The sequence below is a fragment of the Watersipora subatra genome, chromosome 6 (assembly GCF_963576615.1).
Source record: "Watersipora subatra chromosome 6, tzWatSuba1.1, whole genome shotgun sequence".
Lineage (NCBI taxonomy): Eukaryota > Metazoa > Bryozoa > Gymnolaemata > Cheilostomatida > Watersiporidae > Watersipora > Watersipora subatra.
The window spans coordinates 38572664-38597430 of record NC_088713.1 but is presented as its reverse complement, the minus strand read 5'-3'; the positions used below and the strand labels follow the sequence as shown (position 1 = coordinate 38597430).

At 34.3% G+C, this 24767-nt stretch overlaps 1 protein-coding gene across 2 annotated transcripts in view; it reads left to right on the top strand.

Annotated features, from left to right (window-relative positions):
• The window catches only part of LOC137398938 (fibropellin-1-like), a 78718-nt gene that overhangs the window by 14428 nt on the left and 39523 nt on the right, over positions 1-24767 (top strand). For both annotated transcript variants that reach the window (XM_068085099.1, XM_068085098.1), the window contains exons 3-8: positions 358-475; positions 2475-2571; positions 3965-4104; positions 15901-16030; positions 18329-18483; positions 23566-23785. In XM_068085099.1, the coding sequence (XP_067941200.1) occupies positions 358-475; positions 2475-2571; positions 3965-4104; positions 15901-16030; positions 18329-18483; positions 23566-23785 (860 nt within the window). The remainder of the gene's footprint in view (positions 1-357; positions 476-2474; positions 2572-3964; positions 4105-15900; positions 16031-18328; positions 18484-23565; positions 23786-24767) is intronic.

The following is a 24767-nucleotide window of genomic DNA, read 5'->3' as shown; positions in this document are numbered from 1 at the left end:
TCCAGAATAAATGGATTCATCATTGCACGTGCCTAATGATTTATGCCGATGGGCTTGATTTGTATCTAGGAAATTGACTACAGAATAGAGATTTTAAGGGAAGATAGAGCGTTGCTAAGGATAGTGAACACCAGCTATAGTTCTAAAGGTGGTTGGTTGTACATTCAGGTGATATAATGTTCTATCTCTGAATGTACAGCGCAGAACAGTGTTTGTTTTATACGGTTAAGTTTAAAGTTGCATTTTGTGTTATCAATAATTTTATAACATCTTAAGTAGGTCTTCTCTGGCAATATATACATTGACAGCTATGTAAAATAGCATTTGAGTTGCCATTGATATTCTCTGTGCCTGTAGAGGACAATCACAGCTCTGTAATGGAAGCTTTTGCTTAGGAGGGAGCTGCGTGACTGACCCCAGCAATGGTACAGAATCTTGTAGTTGTGGAGTCGATTACCCTTCTTGTGTTCTTGGGGTAAGGATCTCCTTGATACTAGCTGGTCATGAACAAGTTTTACAGTATGATGAAGTATTGATAGGAAGTGTCTGAAAACTTTCATCAAAATCAAACAAATCAATTTTTTTCATTTATGTGAGGTAAAGCTTTTAATACCTAAATTTATTAGATATAATGATATAATAAAATAGTTGAAAATCTTGATCTAGGTTGAACATTTTAAGATAAATAAAAAAATTCAACTTCTACCTTGTGCATGCGTGTATCTCACTCCCATCATCCTACTGACAACCTTTTATCAGCCATGCCAATGCCCTGGTTGATAAAAAGGATGGGCAAAATGTTTGATCCTCCTTAAGGGTTGGTAGCTACTCATAGACAACCAGCTAGTAGGATGATGAAACAGTTTACTGATGGATATCTCCCAATTTCCTATCCTATTCTAGCATTTATAAAGGCATTATGGTGCTATTCTCTATTTTGTTTCCTTACATCACTGGTTGATCTCGCTTCATCCTTTGGTGTATTTGTACTATCATACGATGGTGATTCGTTTTATTTCACTCGGGAGTTGTGCTCTCTTACCACTTGGGTTGTACTGCCTGACAGTTTATCTTGAGCATAGTCACTTTTTTTAGCTTTACAATTGTGTTATTTTATTCTTTGTTCATCAGTCATGTTATTTTCCTCTAGTCTTACCAGTCATGAACACTTCTATCCGTAGATAGGTGTCAACTGCTCTCAAGTTAATTTTCCTCCATCATTTTCAGTTTTTGTCTTCTTTAGCTTTGAGTTTAAACTGTTATCATGCTACTCTCTAGTCATGTAGACTCGCTCCTTGCTTAAGAATCCTATAATCCTTAACCGTGTTCTTCCTAGTTCCTTCATATTAATTTTTACAGCGCTTTGAATTTGTGTTCAATTTGTCATTTTGGAGTTATGCTCTCTTTCTTTTGTTTTGTCATCTTTTTGCTCTGTTATGTATATGCAAGTATACATATGTATATACAAGTATATGCACAGATATTCACAAAAATGGCAAGGCAGTTGATCAGTGCAGGGATTGGTGTCACAGTCTACCATGTGGAAAGTTTGAGTTTGTTTCTCTGCGAGGAAATCTTTTATCCTAGTGCTCTTAGCGTGGCTACGAACGGCTGGACACGGCTATTATTATGGTGAAGATTGTTAATTTTGTAACGTAAACGAAATAGCCAATGATATAACAAACAATCTTTGAGCATATCACTAGCAGAGCTAAAGAGCAAAGAAATAGTGAACATTTCTTCTGATTCACGGCAAACCCTTGGCCTAAGTTACTTTAAACCTTCAGTTTGCTATGACCTCTCTTAGAAACCAAAAAAGCTAGCCAGTGTCCAACTCTAGACAATGTGGGAAATAAAACGAAACTACATTTTTTTGGTCTCAGAAACTTTTCTGAGATGAAGTTTTGGTGAAGTTGAGATTTTAGCAAACGATTGGTTTAGTCAATGGTTTATCTAGCTTTACTAGTTTCTTATTTTGAAGCATCTTAAAACTGTATGTTTTGCATTCAGACTGTTTGCTTTGTTTGACAATCCGACATCTAGCGAGCACAAGATAAGTTGTTTCATTTAAAACAATCTTGGAACTGTCTTTTTTTGTTATTTTTAGTCGGTCTTACTCTATTTTTACGTATCTTGTTTAAAAGGTTTAGACTAAGCAGAGGGTGATATGAGAGTGGTCTTCACATACATGTAATTATAGGGAATACACTTCATAGCTGTAACCTTCAAAATTTGTTGTGATGTCTTCATAACATACTGTATATTGTGATTGTTCTGTTGACCCAGTGATTTGTGATGACTTATAACAAGTGCTCTGAGCATTTATTTTCTCTGTGCCAGAGGAGGCTTGTTTGACTTCTAAGTGAGGCCTTTTTAGCGAGTTTTTACAACTAGTTGATTGTTGTTGTGAGTTATTAGCGGCAGTTAATCATGCAATTGATATTTACTAAATTATATTTTTTGACAATGTGCAGGTAACAGACAACTGTACTGATCTAACTGGTTACTGTCTGAACAACTCAACCTGTGAGATCAGCAACCAGAATGAATTTAGGTGCATTTGTGCGGCTGGTGAGTTTTCCTACTCTATGCAGTTATATTGGAGTTGTCAACACCTGACCTAGATAGTTTGTTTGCAGTTTTGACTTAGTCCATCTTCCGCGGCAACATTTTTCAGTGTTTTAAATGAATTTTGCGAACGTTTTTCCTAAATTTTAAATCATTTTATGATAGCACTACAATTACAAAGTTGTTTAACAATAATTTTATGGAGAAATTGTACTATCAACTTGTTAATCGAAGCTCTTTTGTGATTGGTCTAAATCCCAGTTTGCTGTCAACATGAGAATTTGACTGGAAACGATCTAGTAAGACAAATATATCGCAAAACTTCGAGTTGAACGTCACTTTTATTTAACAACCACTTCTATTTGACTGGCATTGTGGGAAAAAGGGTTGAAAAATTGAGTGCCACCCTTTAATCGAATACCACCTCCATTTGACCGCCACTGTGACATTCTTTGATCTTTACCAACACATAATAGCAAGTGGTCAGTAAAAGTGTCCACGAAATCGTATTAATAATGAATAGTTTACATCAATAGCAATTAATTCTGTCATTGTCCATCTCTAAGGCTCTTCATTTTATTGTTCATTAAAACATTGAAAGCAACACCATAGAAATAATTAATAACTGTATCAGGCTAATAGTAGCTCCTTGCTCAATGCAGTCTTGGTACTTCGACGTATGTGAAAAACCGTTCACGTGTACGATGGTAGATGGTTAACTAGTTTTAGGCTAGATGCTATGCTTAACGCGCATGCAACTAAAGGTTTATCATTACACGTACATGTATTTGTGCGAAATGCAATGCATAAGAGTTTTGCTGTGCTAAAACATTTGTTTAGACACTAATATCGACAAGTTCAGCAATCAGGAGAAGAGTTGAGGTCAGAAGATATTGTGGAGGGACAACTAGAAGATGTTCGGTCTATCGAAAGCAACAATCAGAACGCAATTGGCCGAGCAAATGATGCAAATATTTTTCCTTTAAAAATGTTAGTTTTGTTTCTGCATGTATTAAAAATATGGTTTGTTTATGTCACTTGTCCATGAATATGTATTTGTAGCACTTAGTGGATTATAGTTGTATAACATAAATCTTCAGATTTATAACATGTATACTAGGTGAATGCCCGACGTTGCCTGAGTAATAAAATTTTAGCACATAACATTTATTTTTATTTAACACATAACAACATTTACCTTTCTAACTTTCCAACTCCATTGATCATGAGAAAAAGTGTTTTGTGCAATTTGAATAAATTATAAGAAAAAATTAAACAACTGTAATATATGTATATTACAGTGGCTGAGTTTGTATGTTTATGTAAACTAAATTAAATTTTTTTTTTCTAAAGCTAATAGTATATATTAAAACCGAACTTTTTCCTACACTTTCAGGTTATACTGGAGAGAGGTGTGAGCTGGAGCTGTGTGAATCTTCCTATTGTTATAACCGAGGACAATGTATACTCCAAGCTAATGGGACAAAGACGTGTGAATGCGACGCTTGTTATGTCGGCAGTCCACAATGTTTGAATGTTAGTATTTGCACGCCCTTTGCGAACTGTCTTGGTGTTTACTGTGGTGATCGCAATGCTTGCTTAACTACTAGTAATTCAAATACAGTGCGCCCTCGGGTTATCATGACCCTGTTGTTACGATTTATCGACTTGCGATGTAGAACACGTAAACATTTTTCACCATAAGATATCAAGAAAAATTTGGGTTAATGTTCAAATTTGGCAGTCAGTGTGCTGAATACGTTGGAATAACAAATATACCGACATGCTGTCTGCCAAAATCCCTCACACATCGCATGAAACAGATGCGATGCTTGGTATCTTTCAGTTCGGTGTTATTAGTTATTAGTTACAGACGAAACCGGAAACAGATGGGTCATACAATTTTATCAGTAAAAAAATTTAATTCCTGTAAATAATTAACTAGAAATTCCACTGTCATACAGCCCACGACCAAAGAGATATTGGAAAAAAGAAAGGGTACTGATGGTTGAGAAATGCAATATTAGCAGTCGAATAGGATAACTGCAATGGTAGCTGTAATGTACTGGGTGTGGGTGTTATTATATACAACAAATAGCAATAATGAAAGGAAAAGATTATATGTTTATCTCTCTCCTCCTGCAAAAAGAGAAATGCAATATTTGCCAATATTAGAAGTGAAATGCACTGATATTATTAGATTAACCAATATTATTAATATAGTAATAATATAAAACCAATACACAATTTTGTTTACATTTAAAAACGTCATAGTTTTTATAATCTCATAAGGATAATCTCATAATCTTAAAATCTCATAAGAATCGTTAGAAAAAAATATCATCGTCATTTCCTTTACTTACACTGCGTTGTACATCAGTTAGAATACCAAAGTACTCAAGAGTCTAAAATGTCAGTTACTTTGAAATCGGCAAAATGAAACGATTTCAGTACTCCTAAGTTAAATACAAAAACCTTCGACAATGCTATAGACTAGTGAAATGTGCACGTTATTTTTTCGTGAAATGCGCACGACTTTATCATTCTATTCTCTGTCGCTCAGCGTTTCAATTTTCGATCTTAACTTTTATTAAACCAAGCTTTTCAAGCGTTTTGTGGCGATTTTTGTCCAAATTAATCTGTCTATTTGTGTATAATCCGATCAGATGGGTTAGTTTTAGGAATTTGCGGTAACCTTTCAAAGGCTTGGTAACATATTTAAATAGGTTTATATGTGTTTTGTATCATTATTATACTTAAACGACTTTACTGAAAAATAGTTAAATTTGTTAATAGAATTGCGCTGCAAGGGTTTGGTGACGGCCGTTAACGGATAATTTTTTGGGAGTTGTGTGCACATGTACGTTTATCATAAATCTCCCATTCAATCGCTTCGCTCTTGTTTGGTCGTGGGAAAATACATACTAAAACTTAACTTTAAACATGTGTTTAGTAAGCTAAATTCATTTTAGTTAAATTCAACATTCATGTTGTACGTCTGCCTCCAAGGTAACAACTCCCCATGCTACGTACTGTATGTATTACATAGTAATGTTACATTTTATTGCAGATCATAACCACTGAACACACTAAAGTTACTGTAGGTAACTATAGCTACTAAGGTTGACATAATATTTTGTCATTAATTTCTAATATCTACCGTATGTATATAAAATTTTGATGAATTTTACCAGGGGTGTTCACATTATATAATTACTATAGGTTTCTGTACCACTCTATACAAAGTTATCACTCTATGATGGAATGAATTAAAATTGTATGGCGAGGGTCTGTTTGTAAGTAAAGTCATAAGGTTGTTTCTTTCCACATTACATACTTATTATAGGGAGCCCTAGGTAAGGAGACACAGTTTTCTGCCATTATAGCCTCTTCTATATTGCAATTGATTTCTAGGGTTTTGAACTAGAGGCCTGGCTACACAAACGGTTGAGATGTGTTGCCGACGTGTTCTATTGTTATTTTGTTGGGGAGACACTCAGCAATGCTACTAAATGATGCGTCATTGATGAAAAATATTTCAACCTATGAGAATTGGTGTCAGTCGCATGAAGGTCATGACATACTTGCTTGATTTTCCCATACCTTTATTGAATTACCGACAGGATAATTGTATTGTAACATGGATCATGAATGATTTATAAAACAACCAAGTACAACAGTATTTCGAGATCATACATGAATGGAACTATAGGAAAAATGATTTTTACCAACTTAATTACCCAAAGAATTTTGTAAAATGTTTTATAAACAATTCCAATTTATAATACAGTGGAAACTTGACATACCAATTTAATATGTTCCAGTACCATCATCGTGTATCGGAACAATCTTATCTCAAAACAATTTTCTCATTCACAATAATCTGGCATAGGTGGCAGGGAACGACTTGTTTTTGTCATGTCTACACACTATGTGATAAACTGAAATGAAATAATAATAATAATCTTGCCAAACAAATTTTTATTTAGTTCTTCAATCATGTAAACACTTACTCATCACCTTCACGTCTGCTCTTTTTTTGCCGTCACTTTCCTCACTTTCTTCATTTTAAGCCTTTTGGCCTTACTCTTTTTCTGACGTTTACTACGTGAAACTTTCACAAAGTAACAATCAAGCGATGTATGTTTGTGCCTCCTTTTTAAAATGTTACGAAAGAATGTGAGATGCGTGCCATGAAATTAAGGCAATTTGTCTTCAGACAATTTTTCTGGGTGTGTTTTTCTCAAAAAAATTAACTATTGAATATCACTTTCCAAGGATGTCACGAATTTCAGATGAATGGGTAGGCCTGCAAATACAACTAACGTGTTTACGATGCTGCACCAAGAAACAAAATGGCTGAACCCCATCAATCGCTTATATAACTACCTCACCTCATATCTCAAATATTTCGTTGCATATCAAAGCATATATTTTTGAAAATCTTTTGTTGTATCTTAAAACCTTTGTGTATCAGGGCCATCGTATGTCGAGGTTCTACTGTAGTACTTTCTGTATATATGCTACTAGTAAGAAAATATTTTTTCGCATACAAGTAGCTGACTGTGTGAAGTTATGTTGTCATCGACATTTGAAAGGCTATCTTGGGTGCAATTCGCTTGAGTTGGCAACAAATTAAAATTGAATCGAGATCGTGAAATCAAAGGTTTTAGCCAATCACAAATGCACCGGTCTGCTCTTTACTGATCTCGACTAAGATGTTCGTTTCGAAACGACACATTGACAACGAGTTGCTAAAGACGCATTTTATCAGTTTGTGTGTGTAGCCAGGCAATAAGAGACCTCTTTTGCAGCTGACTCTGGCAGTTAGTAGTTGTTCTGACCAGTTGAAGAAGGTGGTACACTTAATAAACATTACACATTGTTAAGTCGATTATTAGGTAGACCATTTTTTTATATTAGAAATAATTGCTTTAAATAATTTGTCATGAGTTTGTCAAACCTGTTGCGCAAGTAAGTGATACATATGAAGTTTTTGTATCATCACGAGTAGCTAAGTAGCTAGTTAGAGCATGATGGAGTTCTACCGTCACTCATCACGAGGATGGAAATATGTCATTACATCGTCATCACATCGTCATTACATCGTCATTACATCGTCATTACATCGTCATTACATCGTCATCACTGTTTTAATCAGAAGGTTTTCAAAATATGGTCTTAATTAGTTGAGTATTAGTAAAAACATTATACTGGATAAAATTGGTCTTTTTATCTAGCCTTATTTCTTTAAACTTTTACAGAGCAATGTATGTTGTGTCTGAAAATTTATCGATATGAGTAATATTATTATTATATTGCAATTTTAACAGTGTAGATACCAAGAAAATTTAATATTTCTTGAATTTAAAAAAATAGTTGTTTTAAAATAACGTATGTGAGTTTGCTTATTTTTAATTGCACTAAAACTGTGAAAACATTCAAATCCTTCCATTGGTCTCTAAATCCCTTACATGAGGTATTGCATACTCAGTAATTACTGATTACAATACATTGTTGTCAGCATCATGAGAGGTGGCAAACCAAAAGGGGTGATCTGTAGCTATTTTTGGCATAAGTTGAAGTTGTTAAACAGAGTTTTTTGCATATATCAGCAAATTTGAGTTTATCTGAAGCATTACTCTTCCTGTGACTGACTCAAATTCACAAGCATATTTGGCAACGGTTCAAAAATCAACTTTTGTCTTAACCAGTGATTAGAAAAGGTATATAAAGAGTTGTGCACTAATATCCTGATTGTGTTCCAATTTGTTCATATAGAAAGAGCATGCGCAAACTGATGGCTGAAGTTTTCAGCTATCCTATGGCATATAGCTACATGTTTGCCAAAGCAGATAAGGGACCACCTTCGCTGGCATCTCCTTTGATCATTTCAAATATTACTTTTAAATAAAGTTGTAGTCTTCTGAAAAAGGAAGTTTTTTGCAATGTGTGGGCGGAGCTTGTCATTCAAGGTCTACTCTCTCGTTCCACCACATCATTTTTATCATGTTTTAAGTGATTATCAATTGATCACTGTTTTACAGCTGCATTACTTTGGAACTCAATTGTTATTGTTTGAAACAATAGGGAACTTGACTAGCATCTTATAAACAACGAGATGAATGACTGGCTAATAAATAAGTTTTTGGACAGAAAATTTATTTTTATTTAACATAGCAGCATTTATCATTTTAACTTTTAAACTTCCTATAATGAGAAAAGTACCGTATATACTCAATTATAAGACGCACTTTTTTGACTTGAAAATCGGCCTACATTTCACCTGCGTCTTATAATCGCAACATACCACGAGGGGCCATGTGTTTCTATGAAGCAGCACCGATTATCAGGCCACTGCTATACCGTATACCATGTACACGAGAGGGGACGAACACTCGGTAGACGGAAGACAATCGCGGCGATTTTAACTGTTTTTAACTCCACTTATTGCTCGCAAAAATGTCTTCAGTCAACAAACGTAAGATGATGCGCCGATGAGCAAAAAGCGCCGATGATCGAAAAATCCTTCAATGAATGTTCTATCAGTAACAACCTCGACGGAACAGAAGACGACATCCTCTAGACTGATCAAGTGAACGACACAAATGAAGACACTGATGACGAAAATGAAATCTATGATGATGTACTCACCGAGGAACAAGCCAAGAAACGCCTTGAAAATTCATCTGATGAAGAAAAATTCCACGGCATTTGAAAATAAGCATTTGTCACTTTATTATGTATACAATTACTTGTAAAAATTGCAATGAATTTCATATTTCTATGTCTGAGTGAGGTGATAAATAAATGGAATTATTTCACGTTTTCATAGCTTTTTATTATTGAGTCAAACGGACGCCTTTATAAGGAAGATTAAGAATGATTGCTCACTTCCAAGATAGTCACGTGACTGACAAGAAAATAACAACCAGATTCGTTTTCAAAAGATATATTCATGACAAACAAAAACAGCGCATGTGAAAAGATTTATTGATTCCAATTACGGTACAAAATTGATTGCCGGCAGACTTCAGTTGAATTTACTCTAGCGTTAAAACTTACCTGTCAGTCAACTGAGCCCTCAAAGTGAGAAAACAATCGATTCATCGTGCGAAAATTTCACTTGTGAAAAAATCAATTGAAGTGTGTCCTATACTCGAATTACCCTTTATTCTCAATAATTGGCTGAAATTTATGCTGCGTCTTATACTAGGGTGCGTCCTATAATTGAGTATATACGGTAAATAAAACAATGGTAAAGGCTTTAAAACTCTTTTAAACAACTGTAACTTAAAAAACTTGTCATGGAAAAAGTGTTTAGTTGAAATAAATTAGGAGGAAAAATAAAACTGTAGATTGTTTAAATGTACATGTAAATATGAAATCATTAGCAAGGAGTGGCTAAATATAGTCTGTTTTTTCAAGTGAAACATTATTTGGTGTACAATCATATGATTTTAGCTTGTTTCAGTGTTGGAATTGTAAGGTGCAAATATCATATAGACGTATAGAGGGGTATAATAGAAATCCATAGTAGTTATTTAATGCAGTCACCTCCTGGTAAAAATCATGAAAAAATATTAATAAAGCAATATGTTAATCTTAGTAACTACAGTTGCCTACAATAACTTTAGTGTTTTATGGTTATGATCAGCAATAAAATGTAAGATTGCAATTTACTATGTTCAGAGTTCTTACCTTTGAGACAGATGTGTAACATAAACGCTGAATCTATCTTTAATAAGTTTAGCTTACTAAACGCATACTTGAAATAAGTTTTAGTATGTATTTATTAAACTTCAAACTTCTAACTAAAATTTTATCACTCATCTGTTTGCGAATCTGTTTTTACCATAATGGATAACACTGATAGTGGCAAAATAGCACATCAACATTTTGTTATTTTGGCGTAATTAGTACAACAATTGCCAACTTGTATTTTTGAAATGAATTATGTTGGATATCATGTGGCGAAGAAATATTAGCCCTAACGAATAAATAACGAAAAAGACTCGTGTTTCATAGCATTAGCCGAAAAATATTTAATAACAGGGACATCGTAGCGCGTGGGCGCAATATATCATTTAATACGTTATTTAGCATGTGCGGTATATGATAAGAGCAAAATAATTCTAATAACTGTATACCTCAGTAGTTAAATGCGTGGTCGAAAACTTGCGGTTGCAATCTTCATGTGTTCAAATCCAGCATGAAGTAAGCTTTTTATTCCAAGATTTTAATAATTATAGCTATAACTGGACAGGCAGACATCTGAACATACAGACAATGACAAAATTTTAGGTTTATATATATAATATATATATATATTTATTATTAATATATATATACATATTATACATATATTATATATGTATATCGCACGATTCTTTTGATAGATTGTCAAATGACTGTTATAAACTGTAGCTGTCTTTAAACCATGGCAAAATATGCTTGGACGGACAAGTTAGCCGGTTACAAACATTATAATGCATCATGTGGCCTGACATTATTCTACATAAAAGACTCCCGTTATCATCTGCTAATAGATTTTTCACCTCAAAATGGTCCAACAGAACTTTTTAAAATACTTACAACAATTTTCTTACTAAACCTTTGCACAAGTCATTCTAGTTGAAACTATATGGTTTATTTACTGTACTGCCCTGTTATGTTCGAAACCGTGTAGATTTTTCCGAAACTTTTAGATTACTACTCTAAAGATTTTTAGTTTTGTTTTTGGCATTTTGTGCTAGACAATGGCTCAGCTCACATTTTATTTATGCTTGCAGTTACTGCAATTGAACAGATTATAATGTATCAAATTATAAAGTGTCAAATTGGTTTTGGCTGTTTATTTTTATTGAATGATTGTCTTTTAAAAACTTTAAATTCCGGATTGTTGCGATGTTTGACCCTGGTTCTACCTTGAGCGTTGACGATCTCGTGACCCTATAGACACTATAGGTGATGATAGCTGAACCTGGTGATGATGTGCAGGGATGATCTTTGGCTCTCAGTAGGTTAAACGTAGTGAAACAGCTGTGAGAACATAGTCTAGTATGCTAGATGGGTAGGCTGAGTTGAATATATTCTGCTCACAGCAGGGTAGTAGTAGATATACAGTCTTGTTCATACTAACTTATCACTGTAGTTTGGAGTAGAGTCATTCTATGACAATTGCACTGGATATTTACAGATCATTATAGTACAGTTAATCACCGAATAATGCAATTTATTGTGTCGATGTGAATCATTATATTACCGATAGTCAGAAAATAATGCAGTTTATTGGGTCGATGTGAATCATTCTATTACAGATAGTCATAAAATAATGCAATTTATTGGGTCGATGTGAATCATTCTATTACAGATAGTCATAAAATAATGCAATTTATTGGGTCGATGTGAATCATTCTATTACAGATAGTCATAAAATAATGCAATTTATTGGGTCGATGTGAATCATTCTATTACAGATAGTCATAAAATAATGCAATTTATTGGGTCGATGTGAATCATTATATTACAGATAGTCATAAAATAATGCAATTTATTGGGTCGATGTGAACCATTCTATTACCGATAGTCATAAAATAATGCAATTTATTGGGTCGATGTGAATCATTCTATTACAGATAGTCATAAAATAATGCAATTTATTGGGTCGATGTGAATCATTATATTACAGATAGTCATAAAATAATGCAATTTATTGGGTCGAGGTGAATCATTCTATTACCGATAGTCATAAAATAATGCAATTTATTGGGTTGATGTGAATCATTCTATTACAGATAGTCATAAAATAATGCAATTTATTGGGTCGATGTGAATCATTCTATTACCGATAGTCATAAAATAATGCAATTTATTGGGTCGATGTGAATCATTCTATTGCAGATAGTCATAAAATAATGCAATTTATTGGGTCGATGTGAATCATTCTATTACCGATAGTCATAAAATAATGCAATTTATTGGGTCGATGTGAATCATTCTATTACAGATAGTCATAAAATAATGCAATTTATTGGGTCGAGGTGAATCATTCTATTACCGATAGTCATAAAATAATGCAATTTATTGGGTTGATGTGAATCATTCTATTACAGATAGTCATAAAATAATGCAATTTATTGGGTCGATGTGAATCATTCTATTACCGATAGTCATAAAATAATGCAATTTATTGGGTCGATGTGAATCATTCTATTGCAGATAGTCATAAAATAATGCAATTTATTGGGTCGATGTGAATCATTCTATTACCGATAGTCATAAAATAATGCAATTTATTGGGTCGATGTGAATCATTCTATTGCAGATAGTCATAAAATAATGCAATTTATTGGGTCGATGTGAATCATTCTATTGCAGATAGTCATAAAATAATGCAATTTATTGGGTCGAGGTGAATCATTATATTACAGATAGTCATAAAATAATGCAATTTATTGGGTCGATGTGAATCATTCTATTACCGATAGTCATAAAATAATGCAATTTATTGGGTCGATGTGAATCATTCTATTGCAGATAGTCATAAAATAATGCAATTTATTGGGTCGATGTGAATCATTCTATTGCAGATAGTCATAAAATAATGCAATTTATTGGGTCGATGTGAATCATTCTATTACCGATAGTCATAAAATAATGCAATTTATTGGGTCGATGTGAATCATTCTATTGCAGATAGTCATAAAATAATGCAATTTATTGGGTCGATGTGAATCATTCTATTACCGATAGTCATAAAATAATGCAATTTATTGGGTCGATGTGAATCATTCTATTGCAGATAGTCATAAAATAATGCAATTTATTGGGTCGATGTGAATCATTATATTACCGATAGTCATAAAATAATGCAATTTATTGGGTCGATGTGAATCATTCTATTACCGATAGTCATAAAATAATGCAATTTATTGGGTCGATGTGAATCATTCTATTGCAGATAGTCATAAAATAATGCAATTTATTGGGTCGATGTGAATCATTCTATTACCGATAGTCATAAAATAATGCAATTTATTGGGTCGATGTGAATCATTCTATTGCAGATAGTCATAAAATAATGCAATTTATTGGGTCGATGTGAATCATTATATTACCGATAGTCATAAAATAATGCAATTTATTGGGTCGATGTGAATCATTCTATTGCAGATAGTCATAAAATAATGCAATTTATTGGGTCGATGTGAATCATTATATTACCGATAGTCATAAAATAATGCAATTTATTGGGTCGATGTGAATCATTCTATTACCGATAGTCATAAAATAATGCAATTTATTGGGTCGATGTGAATCATTCTATTACCGATAGTCATAAAATAATGCAATTTATTGGGTCGATGTGAATCATTATATTACCGATAGTCATAAAATAATGCAATTTATTGGGTCGATGTGAATCATTCTATTACCGATAGTCATAAAATAATGCAATTTATTGGGTCGATGTGAATCATTATATTACCGATAGTCATAAAATAATGCAATTTATTGGGTCGATGTGAATCATTCTATTACCGATAGTCATAAAATAATGCAATTTATTGGGTCGATGTGAATCATTATATTACCGATAGTCATAAAATAATGCAATTTATTGGGTCGATGTGAATCATTCTATTGCAGATAGTCATAAAATAATGCAATTTATTGAATCCATGTGAACCATGAATTCTGTGAACCATTCTACTACAGATAGCCACAGGTTAATGCAGTTAGTTGGATCGATTGGAATAATTATATTAAGCCCGGTTCCTATATCGATTACGAAACCCCAGCAGTAATCTTCCGCAGCAAAACGCTTGCCACACTAGGCTCAGCAGCTTCTGTTCACATATACATGTAGCTTCATCGTTAATAACTGCATGAAAATGTTCACTCGCCATGCCGTTTTGATAATGGTGACCTTCACCTGTACAATGCATTTCGGCTTTTCGCAAATTTTGAACAGCGGTCAACGCAAGAGTTGAGCTGGCAACTACCAGTGGTACTCGGCGTGTAGGTTTACATTTCATCGCAATAGCCTGGGGTGCTAGCCTGGCATGGCTCTCGTGGGGGATTGGGAGAGAGAGCCTGGGACGCATAGCAATACGCGGGGAAGACAACTCTAAAAGTTGACTTCTGCAGTCGCTAATATCACAATCGTTATTCCCGAAGGAGTATCATGTGACAGTCTTATTTATGATCTACGCGAGTATTATGTATTATTTTTAATTTGAATTGGCAGCAAACAAACGCTGGTTAGTAAGTATGAAATGTTGGTTGCATAATAAATCAATCACGAGAGTTATATTATTTCATATGTTCAATTCATTATGTTTTGATTTAATTATAATAAAAAATTAAACAACTGAAGAAAAAAATTCACAATAACAATACAAACGAATAGCAATAGAACAACAAAAATGAATCGCACGCTGCTAGTAAAGAAAAGTTTATCTAGTAAAAAGTAATTTCAGTTTTATTTTACTCGCGAGTATTATGATTACTCACGACAGCTATTATGAACAACTCGGACCTACCACTGCAAAACGGTGCCATCTGAAAGCAATACTCTTTCCGAAGCCAGTAGGAAAAACTATAAATTGGTCAAAACCTGCGATAATATGTTGCAAAGCTTGAAACTGTTCTGGTCTCAGTGTGACTATGCCTAGCTTTGATAGTAATTTTTGAATCGCTCCATTTTTAATCAGTATAGGAAATTAAACTGCTAACGTGAAAACGCAAGAGAATAGTAACCTATCGTTCTTATCGTTTTATTATCAAACGGGGTATTACGTAACCACTCAGCCTATCAAAAATATAGGGCTTTTACTAGATCAAGTCACGTGACCGTGATAAAAGGCTTTTAAACGCGCCACATCTAATACATCGTGAGATCCGAACCTAACAACACGCTTCCATTAGTATCAGTCTGAGCATCATATGTAACATATGTCGCTCGTTTTGCAGAAGTTATCTTACCTTTTTTTCGTTATGTGTCCCAGGCTCTCTCTCCCAATCCCCCACGAGAGCCATGCCCAGGCTACTGTGGTGCCGTCGCCGGTGTTTTGCGGTGTATATGAGAACCAGGCCTTACAGATAGTCACATGATGATGCAATTCATTAAATCTATTGGAATCAATCTATTACAGATAGTCATAGACAAATGCACTTCATTGGATCTATGTGCATCGTTCTATTACAGATAGCCACAGAATAATTAAATTATTGCTCTATGGTTATTACTGTTTTAAAAACTATTCTATTACATATAGTCATGGAAGAATGCTTTTCATTATATTTATGTAAACTGTTCTATTACAGATAGTCATAGACTTATGTACAAACCAGAATTGGACGCACGATTGCCATCCTGATAACACATCTCCCAACTGCAGCACTATTTGTAACAGCCAAACAAATTTTCCCGAGCAGTTCTGCAATTGTAAAGCAGGTAAAATAGGCTTTAGACGCTACCCTTTACCAACACTCGGGGTTTTGATACCACCCCAAAATTTATTTTTCACTAGCACTCAGGCTATCAACTCCAACATCTATCTTTCACTAGCACTCAGGCTATCAACTCCAACATCTATTTTTCACTAGCACTCAGGCTATCAACTCCAACATCTATCTTTCACTAGCACTCAGGTTATCAACTCCAACATCTATCTATTACTAGCACTCAGGCTATCAACTCCAACATCTATTTATTACTAGCACTCAGGCTATTAACTCCAACATCTATCTTATATTACCACTCAGGTTATCAACTGCTACCTCTATCTATTACTGGCACTCAGGCTATTAACTCCAACATCTATCTTATATTACCACTCAGGTTATCAACTGCTACCTCTATCGTATTTGAAACTTCTCCTTGATGTCCCCTTATCATTTTGACTCGCACAATTGAAGGTGGGTCGACAGCATTTGCTTCCACTTATGATTTATGAGAGGCTTTTGTCGCAATTTATTTGGCAAGTCTTTAAAAAAGACTGCAATGATAATATTTTGTGTGTTCATATTTGGGCAGCAGACAGGGACTACAAAGCCTTTTCACTTTCAACAGAGACAATGAGACTAATGTAATTTTGAAGTTATCTGCTCTGGCAATGAAACTTCATCCTAATAAAACTGATTGCGTAAGCATTAAAATATGCTTTCAACAGCGACATCTTTCTGCTCTAAAATTATGTACTGTAAGGAACATCACTACAGATCACGTGTTCATTTCTGCAACACTTATGATATATCATGTGCAACAAAATATTGATGGCAGCTGAATAGTATTTCGGCCTAAATAGTTACTAGGGAAATTTCATCAGTGACATGATTGACTAGTTGCTCGCTCTACAATGTTTTTAGGCAAAGAGTATTCTTGTAACCACAGACTGTACCATATTACTTGATGACTTTGTGACCTTGCATTCGCCTGTTCTAATCTGGCACATTTTTCAATTAATGTTTCATTTTTTAAGCTCAGTCGGTCGTATTGCAACGATCATGGTATTGCAGAAATTGAACACTATAATAATTACATAATGCAAAGAAAACCGAAAACAAAGTTAAAATATTTGTTCTTATTTTTGAAGCCTCTGTAATTGCTCATTGTAAATATTACTAAGCAATCGTTGTTTGCTGTAGTCGATAAGTCGTACTATATACAAAACATTAAAATGTATTCCATTGGAGCACATCGGAGTTGTCTACTCTTGTATGCCAACTCTGCTGAAATGGTACCTCCAGGCATATGAGTAGTGACCTCAGGGTGGATCCGCTAAAGGCCTGGCTACATACACTGACGCAATGCATTTTTTGCATAACCGACATGTTGGCGACTAGTCGGCAATGCATTGTCGGATGCAGTGTTTCACAGCGAGCGTGTTGGACTACATTGGCGTAGATAAAATGGGGGTGATTGGCAAAAATAGCTCATCATCACAATATTGAAAATTTTTGATCTTTTTAAATTCATGCTCATCATTTCCAAAGTTGCTTGAGAATTACTGTAACAACAGGGCGTCACACAAACGGCTATTTATATGTCAAGGTATTTTCATAGATAATATTCGATATCCTCATTTATGACATATTTACGAAAGTCACTAGTACGAGTCACATCAAAAGTCACATAAATATGAGAATATTGATGGAAAATTCCAAATATTTTTGGTGAGTAAATATGTTTACGTTTTTTATATAGTTGAACTCATGCCATAAAGTACATTTTATCCTTTTTTCACCATTAACGAGTAGTCTGTTGTTTTGGAGCATTTAAAGTATCTGCACAAATGATATTGCTATTACAAATCATTGACAATCCTGATGGTTCATGTAGCAATACAGCTGTTCAGAAAATCCTTAAACTAATGTACTGGAAAATCCTGCCAGGATATCATGGGATTCACTCAACGGAGGCCAATTTTTATTGGTCAGTTTATTTTTCAGGGTGATGCATCCTTTAGTAGTGTTGATGTGTAGCCATATAGCAAATATCTATCTATGCTGTGCGTTGATGATGCACGTGATGATGCACGTTGTCGGTGCACGTTGATTATGCACGTTGATGATGCACGTTGTCGGTGTGTCGCCAGGTCTTAACTGCTCATAACAACTCCAATTTTTGACATTTTATAAAACTTCCAATTAGGAATTCTATGAAAGACCTCATATAACCGTGTTTAGTACAATCTGTCAGTTCCAATTGAGAAGTACATTCTAGAATATGCTAGACTCTTGTTGTCTGTAGAATTTGGAGGAAGTGAGTGTCGTCAAGACATCGACGAATGCCAACAGACACAGAATAACAAACATCTATGCAACAACCATGGCACTTGTATTAATCTCTATGGCGGTTATGAATGCAACTGTGATACGGGCTGGACTGGTGATCACTGTGAATCTGTAAGTTTTTTGCGAAGACTGTAGTAGAGTGGCAAACTGTATTGTATAACAAGAGTGGCTGCAACCAAACCTCGTCATAACTGGTTAACCTGTTTCAATATTTGCTTTATTAGAGGACACCGTGGTAGGTTACAGCAAATACTCTTATTACAATTTATTTTGTTTTGTTTTTCCCTGAGCACCAAAGTTCATTACTTCAAGTAGTTATACATAGCATCAAACAAGTGCTTTATATAAATATATGTGCAAAGACTATATGTAGAAACATAAATTAGATTAAAAACTGAAGTGAATCATCTTATCCATCCTTTTTTTACGCCATCAAATTACTTGCACATGCGCTCGTTCATGAAAAGATGCCATATTTGTAGAAAACGATTGTTTTTATTTTATTTAATAGTACTTTTTGGTGTTGTTTTGATACTATAATAAAAAAATTGCAAACAAAAGCATTGTTTTCAACAATTAATTGCAAAAGCTTCGAGTTTTTAACGATTAATTTGTCTATAAAGGTGGCCGACAACGATAAAATGACGTCATGAAAAAAACGAAGGATTGCGTATGGCCAAGAGCTGCATGACGCAGCTTTAATAGGCTTTGTACAAAACATTTCTGATTATTGAGTAGTTACTTAATTAGCCGATCATGTCTGTACTTAAACGAAAAGAAACAGCCGTTTGTCTGCATTGAGACAAGAAAAACATTTTTACCGCCCATGCTGAGCTTAGTTTCTCTTTGGAAAAGATGTATTTCGTTTATTAGAATTTCTTCATTACATTGACCAGCCATCTCAGGCACATTAAAGCTACGAAAGTTTCATAAATTGTAGATCAGTTGACTTACAATGAATATCTATTGAGCAGTAGTACCAGTTACATTGATCATTATTTTTAACAGTAATAATAATGCCGTAAGCTATAATAATAGTGATGACTTGTCTGACTCGAAACATGCTCCTCTTTTTACTCACAGTAGTAGAAAAAGGGTTAAACCTTAGAACTCATTCTCCAGCTCATTTGTAGCCTTTTTTATTGCATCAGCAGATGTAAAAGTTTACATTGATTATATTGGAATCAAAATGTTTTCCATGTCTTGTGGTTCAAAAGTTATCTCAACTTACATGCAACTTATGTCAAACATTGGGTTTTACTAATTATCTAATTATGTCACGACAGGCTGGAACAAACCATGGTTTTGAAATGAGTAAACCAGGTTTTTTGGATTAAAATCGGTTTTTATGGTTTAAACTGGTTTCTATGGTTTAATTGGTTTACACATGTATATGGGGTTGCTATTACGCTCTATATTATATGACATGATTAGATATGTATCTATATGGTTTATATACATACACATAGACAAACATTGAATTACTCAAGATAAATGTGGGGACTTACAGAATGATATCATATTAACTATCTTTGAGATAAAATGCTATTACAGCTTAAATTGCAACATAACTCATTATTAATGGGAAATTAATCATAATTAATTGCAAAATAATAAAGTAATAATTTGTGACAGTCAAATTATTTTGTTAGTTTATATTATAACGATGCTATAGTGGTCGTTAAAATCATTAAAATAAATGTCGTTATAAAATTCCATTCTACAGCAAATCAATTTGGTAATGAAAGAGTTAATTAAGAATCAGTAAATGGAAGTTATCTTACCATATGTAGGTTTAGTAAAGGAGTGAGTGATGCAAGTATGAGCATGACTTACTCCAACCTGACTGATATATTCACCTAGTTTAAACTACCATCCTTTAGGATAGTTATATATTGGATGATGGGTCGTCAGCAATTTATGATAGCTATATAGCTTTTGTGCAGCTATTTCCTTTGCTATATTCTGCTAAAAGATGAAGTGCTACATTGAAATACAAAGATACTTTAATATCATACATGAATGAAACTACAGGAAAAGAAGTTTTAACTGATTTACATGTATTTACCACAAAGAATTATCTGAAATGTTTTGTAAACAATTCCAATTTATGCTAGTGACTTCTGTTAGTTCTGTATATGTGTTACTACCATGGACCCTCGCCATACAATATTAATTCATTCCAGTGTTGACATCATAAGGCAAAAATGTTGTATAGAGGAGTATAGAAACCCGTAGCAATTATCTAATGCGAACACCCTCTGATAAAATCATCAAAACTTTATACTTGTACTGTACATATTAAAAATTAATAGCAAAATAATATGTTAACTTTAGTAATTATAGTTACCTACAGTAACTTTATTGTATTTATTGTTTATGATCTGCAATAAAATGTAACGTTACAATGTAATATATATGCAGTACATCCCATAGGGAGTTCTTACCTTCGAGTCAGAGGTATAACATAAATGTTGAATTTAACTTTCTAAACACATACTTAAAGCTAAGTTTTAGTGTGTATTTCTGTATTTTTGCCTATTTTACTTAACTTCAAATTTTTCATTGCTAAAATTTGATCACCTATCTGTTTCCAGTTTAGTTTTCACAGTAATTAATATTGAATAACGCCGACTTGAGCGAGATCGAACATCGTATCTCTTTTCTTCGCTGTTAGAGGGATTACAGCGCATAGAGTACCTGCATATTTGTTATTGCGACGTAATCAGCACACCGATTGCCAAATTTGAAACTTGAGAAAAATTTTTGTTGATGTCGTATGGCAAAGAATATTTTGTATGGGCGAATAATCAGTGTGTTCTATATCGTAGGGCAAAAAAAATCATTTAACAAGGTCATCGTAACATGAGGGCGCACTCTAGTTGAAATATCTTTTTCCACATACAATTAGCTTAAGTGTGAAGTCCTGTTGTCATTTTCATTTATAACCCAGTCCTGGGTGCAACCAGCTTGTGTTGACAAGGAATAGACTTGAATCGAGATCGTAAAATCATATGTTTCAAACAGTCACAAGTACATCGGTTTGCTTTCTACCTATGTAGACCAACTTGCTCATTTCGTTCAACAATGAAATCGAGTTGCTGACACCTCACAACCCTTCATTTTTTCGTGACGTCATTTTATCGTTGCCGGCCATCTTGACAGACAATTTTATCGTTAAAAACACGAAGCTTTTGCAATGATAATTTGAAAACGGTGTTTTTGTTTGCAATTTTTTTTATTATAGTATCAAAACAACACCTAAAAGTACTAGTAAATAAAAGAAAAACGATCATTTTCTACAAATATGGCAGCTTTTTCGTGAACGAGCGCATGTGCAAACGACTTGATGACGTCAAAAAATAATGGATTGCGTTGGAGATGCAAAATATGCGTTTTATTGGTTTGCGTAGCCAGACCATAAGAGACCTCTGTGGTTGCTGAAATCGGCATTTGGCAGTTATACTGACCAGTTGAAGGATCTTGGACACTGACAAAGTCTAAGCATTTTGTGACATTGATCACAGGAAAGACACCTTTTTTAAATTGATGGTAGTTTTCACATGTAATTGCTTCAAATAAATTGGCCCGTGGAAATGATTACTAGTAACTTCTTAATAGTAATATACTAGTACAAGCTTTGCGTAGCCGGCTGATACTAGCAAGTAGATCTACTAATTTAGTTGTGCTCTCCTGCCATAAGTGTCATAATGACGCATACATTCACTATGTTTTCATGACTCAGATGATGAGCAAGTTTGAGCCAATATGAATGTTACCGGCATCATGGAAGCGGCTTAAATTTGCAAGCTAAGCAAGTTTTGCGATTCGCAAAACTTTATCAAATCCATCATGCTTGCGAATAATGGAAACAGTACTTGCGAATGATGAGCATTGATGTACCGCACCAGCTATTAAATTTTAAACATGTTCCATACTTCTGTTCGTCCTTTCTTGATTGAGTTTCGTCGCTAACATGTGCGTCGCCAATTATTAACTTATAGCGTACAATTCCTTAGCTTTTTTCAACAAGGCGTCGGAGTCAATCCGTATCATGCAAATTTCCATAGAAACACTTAATTCGCAGTAACGCACAACCACACATCCCCATGATGTGTGTCATGGAAGCAGGGGTTGAATCATTTCGATAGAGCACCATTAAACAACCCACATATACAACGAATTTTGGTGAATATTCAGCCCGCATAATAAGAAGTGTTTACAGCACATGAATGAGTGGCTTACGTGTAGTTTAGTACAGTCAAACATGGATAACTCGAACTTCACGGGACCGAGCGAAAGTGTTCAAGTTATCATAGCGTTCAAGTTATCAGAGCACTGTCACAAATCCATTTATTTATTTATTAGTAGATACATGTACATATACAAACTATAATATAAATCAAAAGCATAAATGGTTTGTTTCAAATTAAATGCTTCTAGTGTAAAGTTTAAAACTTTTATGAAAAAGTATAGAGATTTTTCTATCATTTGAGATTGGTTTGTTGTTTGAGGTGATGTTATTGCCAGGACGTTTTTTAGATTAAAATTGGCAAAACATGATCGTTGTTGAAATGCTCCGAAGAAAAGACATCTTTTTCTTTTGAGCGTTTTAACCAAGATCAATTTTGCCGATTTTTCTTGAAGTTTATGCGAAGGTTACCTCACTTTTCTTCGCTTCCGAAGGGCCATCGCTAAGTGGATGTTCGGTAAAAATCAAATTTCACCAAACCTTTAGAAAAGTCGTTGACAAAAATATTTTGCCGATGGTGGTAATAATGACGCCTATGAATTACGAAAAGTTGAGGTTTACCTATATGGCTTGGAAAAAAGTGATTTTCTAAAGCGATAACAACCGTCTCGGTAGCCGTTGGGCAGAAAACTGTTCAAGTTAACAGAGTTGAGGTCAAGTTATCTAAAGCAATTTATCATTACGTGGGAACGAACCAAAGAAACCGTTTGAGTTAACCATGTGTTAAAGTTATCCGAGGGCGAGTTAACCATGGTTGACTACTTGATTTTTCTCGTACCTTTTTATTTATTTCAAACATTACCTGGTACATTCCAGAAGCATTTTGATTTCTACTCTTATGTTGTTCAATCATGACAGCCTCTGCCGTTGCTATCCTTTCAGATTTCATGCGCTGAAGGCTCTGCCTAGTAGCTTCCTAATTTGGTTTTGTCTCATAACAGGATATTAATGAATGCACATCAGGGACCGCTTCCTGCAATGGCCGGAATACTGCAAGCTGTAACAACACTGAGGGCTCCTACCTGTGCATATGCAATGAGGGTTACGGAGGAGATACATGCGATCAACCTGACTGCACCCTCTCAGAACTGTGTTCTGGTCATGGCACGTGTCAGTCCAATGACACTGACTGGTCATGTGACTGCAACAGATATTATAGAGGTAGCTTCATAGATATAGTAAACCCTTACTATATCTATGGGTAACTTAGTATGACCCTTCACCTCTCACTCTCTTCTGATTGGTTATTTGATTGAATGTAGACGGTAACATTTGGCAACAGTGCATTCTATGTACAGCTGCATTCACACCAGCCAATTTGCATACAGAGTTTTTGTGACCGATTTCTGAATGGTTTTATAGAAGCTATCATCCCAATTTTTGCCATTTGCACCAGAATGAGTTTGAACCAAGATTGGGCAGTTGTGCCATTTTTGTTTGCAGGGCCAGATAGCATTAGCAGATATATTTTTAGTGAGTCAAGCTTTACAATTTGATGACCGTTCTGTACAAAGTTTTTCGAGGACGCTTTTAACAAGTTTATCAATTATTTTGCACTGCCCAGTTCATTCCTAAAAATAGATAACTACGTATAATAGGAGGATGATCTTTTGCTAACAGCGGCCGTTTCAATTATCACATATTTATTACAGTAATTGAACAAGAGCAATAATTCTGTTGATAGAACTCTTCAAGAATGCTATCAACAGAATTATTACCAAACAGCATTATTACTAGAGATGCCCCGATTCTAAATTCACCAGCCGATTCAGATACCGATCCGATATACCGATCCTAATTGAAAAATAATCCGATTCAGATACCGATTCAGATCTTTTGTGTTGCATAGATAGTAGCTCATTTTATTATGCAAATACAAACATAATGCAAAGAAAACATGAATATTATTGTATTTATTTGTTTGCATTTATGGAAAAAAATATATACATATTCACATACTGACATACCGTGCGTGTAGTAACAAAACAGTCCATGTTTCTTGTAATTTGTAAATAAAGGTAATTACTGTTAGTGGTACAGTTCTATCTGTAATAACGAAGTCCCTCTTCTATTGTTGGATGAACTGCTGTGTCTGTACAAGTTTAGAGCAAATCAATGTTTCTTTTAAAAACCGTTAGTGATT